Source organism: Hemibagrus wyckioides, linkage group LG09 (genome assembly GCF_019097595.1).
Source record: "Hemibagrus wyckioides isolate EC202008001 linkage group LG09, SWU_Hwy_1.0, whole genome shotgun sequence".
Taxonomy (NCBI): Eukaryota; Metazoa; Chordata; class Actinopteri; order Siluriformes; family Bagridae; genus Hemibagrus; species Hemibagrus wyckioides.
This window is the reverse complement of record NC_080718.1, coordinates 4,242,986-4,251,033: the sequence shown is the minus strand read 5'-3', so window position 1 is coordinate 4,251,033 and position 8,048 is coordinate 4,242,986. Positions and strand designations below refer to the sequence as shown.

Sequence of the window (8,048 nt, the reverse complement as noted above, 5' to 3'; positions counted from 1 at the left end):
ACCAAACCGCCACTGTTTTAGAGAAACACAAAGCAAAGCAGTGGATATAAACGCGGGTCAATCAATGGCCACGCTCGGGCCCATCAAAGCTGCGGGTCTGCTCCGTGTGTGGCCGGTGGAGGGAACAGGTGGTAAAGTTGTGTTTAAATGCTCTGCCCCCCCCAAGTGCCCTAAGTGTGCCATTATTATGTGCTACTGCCCCCTACTGCGAGGCAATGGCTGTGCGCCCCCAAGGTCAGTGGTAAAGAAGAGAGAGTGGGGGGAATTGGGTGCACGCAGGGGTGCACTTTACCCCGCACGGCTGGAGCGATCGATAGCGCCCCTGCAGCTCGGCTCGGAAAACAAACATTAGGAGAAAACCTCTCTCTCTTTCTCTCCCTGTTGTGAAAGAACACAGCACAAACTTGGTGGATAAGCAGATTTAACAAGACAAGGAAGGAAACCACAAGGTCTGTACAGTGGGCTGAACATCACAGTCATGGAGGAACATAGTTACATTTCACTGTGGACTGTACCAGCTGCTTGAAATGACAACAAAAGCTTCCTGACATCTGGCTACTTAGGTCTTTTACCAGTTGCCCCCAATTTGTGGTCCAGCACCTGCAGTACTCTGTGTTCTCTCACCAATTGTCTTGGCCAGATGTGAAGTAGGAGCTCCAATCTCAAGAGTATCTTTTGTTCCAAAGGAACCGTAATTCTGGTTAAACTTTAGGGAAATTAGGTTAATATTGTATGCTTCTAACTTTATTTACACAGAATTAAAATAAATAAATAAATAAAATATAAATAATAATAACAACCAATATGAGCTGTTCACTTTTAAACATAAAAAAATATCAAATTAATTTAAAATAAAATAAAATAAATAAATAAATAATGTTTTGGAAAATTGGCTGTGCAAATCTGACAATGAAAAAAAAAAGTAAAAATTATAAGAAGTATTATTTATGTCACACAGGGTTAACTGCCTTGCTCAAGGGCCCGACAGTGGCAGTTAGGTGGTATTGGGGCTGTTAGGCGCTTAAAGCAAGGTCATACCAGATAAGCTGCATCAAAAACAAGCCTGAAGTAACTTTTAGATCAGTTCTAAATGACTTCACCAAACCAAAAAAAAGAATAAAACAAACAAAAAAAAATTACATTTAAAAAAAATGATCGATTTGGAAGTGATAATCGGCGTAGTGACGGATTTAACAAGCACAAATCTATATCGCTAGCCGAGATCTCCTCACACTGTACATCTCATTTAAATAAATGTCAATCATTTTGTGCCAAATCTATGACAATAGGTTCAGTCCTAAAAGTTAAAAACACACCGGCAAAAGATTCTGATTCGAATCAGTTCATCACACCAAATGATTCTTTTTTAATTTTAGGGGAAACATTGTATGTAAACATTTTAAGTAAAATCTTAAACAAAATGTTTTTTTTTGTTTTTTTTTTTACTGTAACGGAGGATTAGGAACAGCTGTTTAAAACACACACATTTTTTCATCCCACACTTTCAAGAATCAAAAGAATCAGTTTTATTTTTGATTCGTTCAGACTCGACTTAATTACAATCATGATTTGAAGGATTCCTTAAATCCTAATTCACGGAGAAGTCGACCAACTGGGATACGTTATCTGTATTGGATTCGTTACTATTCTGGAAGAAAAAAAATAAAAATAAATAAATAAAAACTTTCTACAAATGTCATCTCAATCCAGAGTGACAAACTCTACACACTACTTCTTTTACCTTTATACACACCGCAGCATTATTCTGATCTGTTGTTTTTTTTGTTTTCTCATCTATCTACGAGTTATTCTTCGCCCTCTCAATGTCGGAAAGATGGCGCTTAGCCTTAAAAACACTTTCTGCCTGCGATCAAACCCGGTACCAAAGTTACGAGATGCGATCCTGAGTAACACGCCCGCAACTAACTTTTAATGATGGCTCTGTGAGGAAGCGGGAGAGGAAGACTCGAGCGTGAGGAGTGACAAACAGCGGGACCCAAGTGTTCGCCTTTTGTCTTCTCCTGATCAAATGGCGGAAGAGAGGAGAGGTAAGGCGCACTCGCACGCTGCCTTTTTCCCTGAAGAGCGTCTCAGCTCCGGGATCAAAGCGCAGACAGAGAGAGAAAGAGAGAGAGAGAGAGAGAAAGAGAGAGAGAGGCGCACCTCGCCTTTCATTCTGCGACGCGAGAGGAGTCGGATGCGGCGTGGAAAGAGTCGGCACTCGGCGAGCTCCTTTGGGGATTTCCTTATCGAGGGCAAAGCAATCCCCTCCGGACCTCGGCGGCACGGGCCTGATTATTCAAGCCATTACAAAGGGGATGAAAATAACTCGCTACTCAAAGCAAGCATACTTTTTTTTTTTTGTTATTTATTATTTTACTGAGAATGTACCCAACATCCTGAAAAAAAAAGTTGAGGAAAAGAAAATGTACAGCTAGGAAATAATCGAGAAAAAAAAAAAAAAAAAAAAAAAAAAAAAAGAGTTAAAAAGAAGTTGTAGCAGTTTAAAAACAGGAGAGCTATGCGGTCTTTTTGGGCCTGCCTCTGCCTCTCTTCACCGCCACTGCCGGGGACGTCTGAGTTCCCGAGTCGACGAGGCGCTTCGGACTGGACTTCTTCGCGGCCGTCTTCTTTACTCCGTTCACTTCTGTGTGACGAGAAAACGGTCAAGGCAGAGTTTACTTCCTCTTTCTCGAGTAAAATGAGACAAAACAGAACCTGGAGCTTGTACTGTCTGGAAAACATACCCGTCTAAGAAATATCGTACTTATCAATCTTATTCTTTTAAAAGCAAATATCAGGCATAACATTATGACCACCTGCCTAATATTGTGTTGGTCCCCCTTTTGCTGCCAAAACAGCCCTGACCCATCAAGGCATGGACTCTACTAGATCCCTGAAGGTATGCTGTGGTATCTGGCAACAAGATGTTAGCAGCAGGATACTTTTGATAGATACTGACCACTGCAGACCGGGAACACCCCACAAGAGCTGCAGTTTTGGAGATGCTCTGATCCAGTGGTCTAGCCATCACAATTTGGCCCTTCATCAAACTCGCTCAAATCCTTACGCTTGTCCATTTTTCCTGCTTCTAACATCAACTTTGAGGACAAAATGTTCACATTCTGCCTAATATATCCCACCCACTAACAGGTGCCATGATGAGGAGATCATCAGTCTTATTGACCTCACCTGGCAAATGTTATGCCTGATCGGTATAATTTTATAGATATATATATATATATATATAAATAAATAAAAGAGCACCTTTATTACACCCCATTTTTGTTCGAGTGATGAAAGTAGAGAAACAATACTAAACAATCTAAGTATTACAAACTGATCTAACGTATACAGTGAACATTTCCACCCATTAAACCAGAAACGCTTCATAAATGTATACTCTGGGATATTGATGTTCCTGAGAGGTGCTACAGTAACCATGACGACCACCTTCCTCCTCATGTAGTCTCAGGGAGTTTTTCCTTGCATCAGGATTTTTGTAAAGCTGCTTCGTAATAGTTTAACTATTTGCCCTCTATAAATAAAAGTGTTTGTCAGGGATCTAATCTAAAGGAGTGAGTAGGAAAAACCCGGGAAAATTTGGACTGCAGGAAGTGAGAGCTTACCCTTCTTCTGAGCCGGACGTCTCTTCTTCGCAGGGGTGCTATCGGTCTCGTCATTAGCCGTCTCTTTATCTGCGACTTTCTTCCGCTTAGGAGTCTTCAGGAAAAAGAAAAAAGAGAGAGAAAGATAGAAAAGAAATGGTCAAATCACTTGCCTACAGCATCCTTAGGGGGAGCTTGAATCTAATATTAAAAAGGAACCTTTCCTCGGCGACACGCGAGGAAACTATTACGTGTGCCTTAAGCCTTAAGCGTGACGTCTGAGCAAATGTAATTACGACTCGGCTCTCCGGCAAGGCTAAAAAATCCGGCGAGGAATGGAAGGAGAAGGAGAAGAAAAAAATCATTGAAATATCAAACACAATAGGTCTATTTTAATAGCGCTTAGAGTGATGCGGATTTTCAAGGTTATATCCGTGACTGGAGATTACAGGTCAGAGACGCAATTTCATTCGGCGCTTTGAACCCGCTAAACAATCGTTTGTATGTTGAGTTCATTTATTACAACGCTTTCGGATCCTGTTCGGTGCTAATTCGAGCGCAGGATGGAGAGAGGAGCGAACGGGAGGAGGAAAAAAAAAATAAATCACACAAAACTGAACCCGGGGTTAGCTGGAAGACGCACTTAACGACAGCAATCAAACCCCCCCCAATCCTCCACTCAGACTGAGTAATGAATGCTCGCCTGTCTCTCGGACTCGAACCATCATCCCTTCTCTCCCTCTCTTTTTTTTCCCCTTCCTTCTTTCCTTTCCATCCATCCCCTCCTCACATTTCCCTTCCATTTTGCCAATTGCTGCCTCATGATTACCATCCAGACCCCGCTGAGCTGAACAGATTGGCTCGATAATTACATACAATAACTGCAGTGGGCAGGTAACCCTCAGCTGGCACAGGCCAGCTCCCTGGTGGCACCTTCCATATGCAAACGGCATTGTGGGAAGGCGAGGAAAGTCCGTCGCCTCCCGTGTCGCAAGAGCACGTGCTGATTGCCGGCCTGCGTTCGCTCCGAGGTGACCGTGTCAGCGAATTTGTGATACATTAGTGGGGAATAAACACCGGCACTCAGGACCTGGCGGAGGGAGGGAGCGAAGGAGAAGGGGGCGGGGTAAAGTGAATTCTTTGTTCAAGAGGGTTTTTTTTTTTATTTAAGAGCTGTAGACGCTGTCTTGATAGTTCTCAGTATAGAGTCGCGCTCTTGTAATTAGCACGTAGCACAAGTTTAATGTACGATGACAATAAAATCGATCTGAAAACATTTCGCCATCAATAAAGGATTAAAGCTCTGAAAACATGAAGAGGAAGTGGAGCATCTTCCTACGATACATGTGACCGCGATAAATCTTATAGCGTGTAAACAACATGTGAAATAAAGAGTGCAAGGACGAGCGATCTGAGTGCGCTGGGAGGGACGAGAGAGCGCAGGATGTTAGAGACGCACACACACACACACAAAAGATTGACTAGTGAAATGAGCATGCAGAGAAACACTTGAGACAGACAGTGAGTGAGTGAGTGAGTGAGTGAGTGAGAGGGAGAGAGAAAAGGGAGGGGGAGAGAGAGAGAGAGAGAAAGAGAGACAGAGACAGATGGAGAGAGAGAGAGCAAGAGAGAGAGTGAGAGACAGACAGACAGAGAGAGAAAAGAGAGAGAGAGACAGATAGTGAGAGAGATACAGACAGGGCACAGAGAGAGAGAGAGAGAGAGAGAGACAGACAGACAGACAGATAAAGAGAGACAGACAGAGAAAAGAGAGAGAGAGAGAGAGAGAGAGAGAGAGAAGGAGAGAACTACAGCTTTGTCCTTTGGTCCAGTAGCAGATAACATCTTTAATAATAATAATAATAATAATAATAATAATAATAATAATAATAATGTAGGTTTGATTCATTTCCTGGAGTTGAGATGATTCAGAGTCGAATCGAATCATTAACACCACACAAGGGATTCGTTTAAACTGAGATTTTTTTAGATCAGTATAGCTTATTAAAAAAACATACACACAAATTAACAACTGCTGTCCTGACATGTGGGTGATCCCGAAGATGTCTCACCTTGACCGAGGACGGCCCAGCGCCGGACACGGCCACCGTGAAGTCCAGCTTGTCGTCATCTGTGGAGCCGATGCTTTTCAATCCCTGCTGCAAAACGCTGCGTAGTTTGGCGTAGTCGGGTTTGTCCGTGTAGCCCAGCGTCTTCACCTCCTCCATGAACTTTATCATTTCGTCTGAAAGGCAGAGACGAGGGGGTTAGGATTGACTGACGTTACTGAGATTTAATTCATCCATGCAGCTTGACAGGAACTTTTTAGTGTTTAAGGCAAAACCACAGGTTTATTTTGACGCACCACTGTTTCTATAGTAACAACTATGTTTAGGAAGGAGTCTCCAGTGTCTAACGAAGCAACGTTGTCTATCACTGATTATTTTCCTATACCAGCACCTCTCCGAACGTATTATCCCGCACTCCTGTGTGTTGTTATGCATCAGCGAAGCAAATAATAGATTCAGCGGACTGTATGACTGGCAGAAAGTAGAACTTTTGCCCGCCTCTGTGTAAAGAGCGATTTCCATTTCACAAGCCGATAAAAGAGGAAGGTGTGTGTTTAACACTGCACTGGGAATCGAGCACGCTTCCTGAGCCGGAGCCTCCTCGCAGCAGGCGCCCGGCACTCTGACCTTCAGGCTAAGTTTAGTGGAAAAAGAGGGCGACAAAACATCACACGCTGTTTCTTAGACTTCGCCGCTCGCAAACTGTTGTTTATCGTCGGCTGCTCAAATTGTCACACCAAACAGAATTAGCCATGATGGCCTCGCTAAGCGCGCCGCCTCCCGTCACCTCGGCGTTGGGACGAGACGTGTGCGAGCAAGACAACAGCCCGAGGAGGGATCTCTCCTTCTGCTGTGTGCCTGTCACCGAGCTTCAGAAGTGCCATCGCATCATCCGGCGAGCAAACGGCTCCTCTGACGCCTTTGATTTAAGAAAAAAAAGGAAAAAAAACAGCGAGCGAGTCCTGAAGTTGTGCAAAAGTAACAGCAAGTTACAGCGTGAGTGTGTGGAGAGAAAATGAGATGAGATACCATCCTAAAAAGCAAGGAAAATTATATCCTAAGGATTTCACCCATTAAGGTAATTTTAAAAAATTTAAATATCCACATATTAATGAGCCAAAGACCTGCAGATAAAACACAGAAAGTGAAAATGATGTTGCTGTCTTTAAAAAGTAATTATTATTGTTTATATAATCATATATTTTGCTAACTGATATTAAGCTTGATTTGGAATATATCTGTGATATTTGTCATATAATAAAAAACAGAGAAAATTAAATACTTTCTGACCAATCAGAATTGAGAATTCTGAGTTAGTTACGAGTTACACTACATTGCCAAAGGTTTTGGGACGTCTGCCTTTACATGCACATGAATGTAATATGGAGTTGTCCCGCCCTTTGCAGCTATAACAGCTTCAACTCTTCTGGGAAGGCTTTCCACAAGGAGTGTGTTTATGAGAATTTTTCACCATTCCTCTAGAAGCGCATTTGTGAGGTCAGGCACTGATGTTGGACGAGAAGGCCTGGCTCACAGTCTCCGCGCTAATTCATGCCAAAGGTGTTCTATAGGGTTGAGGTCAGGACTCTGTGAAGTTCCTCCACACCAAACTCACTCATCCATGTCTTTATGGACCTTGCTTTGGTCACTGGTGTACAGTCATGTTGGAACAGGAAGGGGTCATCCCCAAACTGTTCCCACAAAGTTGGGAACATGAAATTGTCCAAAATGTCTTGGTATGATGCTGAAGCATTAAGAGTTCCTTTCAGTGGAAATAAGGGGCCGAGCCCAAATGCTGAACTCAATGATTTGGTGAGGTGTCCCAAAACTTTTGCCAATATAGTGCATGAAATATTTTAATGGTGAGCCAGCAAGGAGCTCGACAGACCACAAAAGGACCCAATAACCTCAACTGGGGCCACACATCTACTGGGCTACAGTCTTACGAACGCTCTCTGAAGCTGGACCAAAGTTGTCTGGAAGCATTCAGGAGTTTGGAAGCATCCATTAGTGCTCGTTATTGCTAAATCAACGGATGCGCCACGCTGCTGTTTATGTGGCAGTGATCTTCAATCCAGGAAGTCCTTCAGACCAATCAATGCTTGACGGACACTGAAAACCTTATCCTCATCTGCACACATCATGAGTGCTTTAAAGGGGCTCCAGATGTTTACCTTCCAAATAATCTGGGCTAGATAATGAGGTCAGCAATATTTCACTCTTCTGATATAATCTTGGAGCATGAACGATCTTTTTCTAAAATATTACACCTTGATTCATCCCTCACCTGGTTCTTGTCCTGCGGAGAAACAGCTCTTTATGAACTCTCTGATATTGTTGCGACATCTGCAAGAGAAGAAGAACACTGGAC

General features: G+C 43.0%; 1 protein-coding gene across 1 annotated transcript in view; it reads right to left on the bottom strand.

Moving 5' to 3' along the window:
• Window positions 1-2,433: 2,433 nt before the first annotated feature.
• vrk1 (VRK serine/threonine kinase 1) overlaps window positions 2,434-8,048 on the bottom strand; it is a 13,386-nt gene continuing 7,771 nt past the window's right edge. The window contains exons 10-13 of the mRNA XM_058400063.1: window positions 7,965-8,023; window positions 5,681-5,853; window positions 3,630-3,723; window positions 2,434-2,647 (exon numbers count right to left, since the gene is read on the bottom strand). Of these exons, the coding sequence (XP_058256046.1) occupies window positions 2,520-2,647; window positions 3,630-3,723; window positions 5,681-5,853; window positions 7,965-8,023 (454 nt within the window). The 3' untranslated portion in view covers window positions 2,434-2,519. The remainder of the gene's footprint in view (window positions 2,648-3,629; window positions 3,724-5,680; window positions 5,854-7,964; window positions 8,024-8,048) is intronic.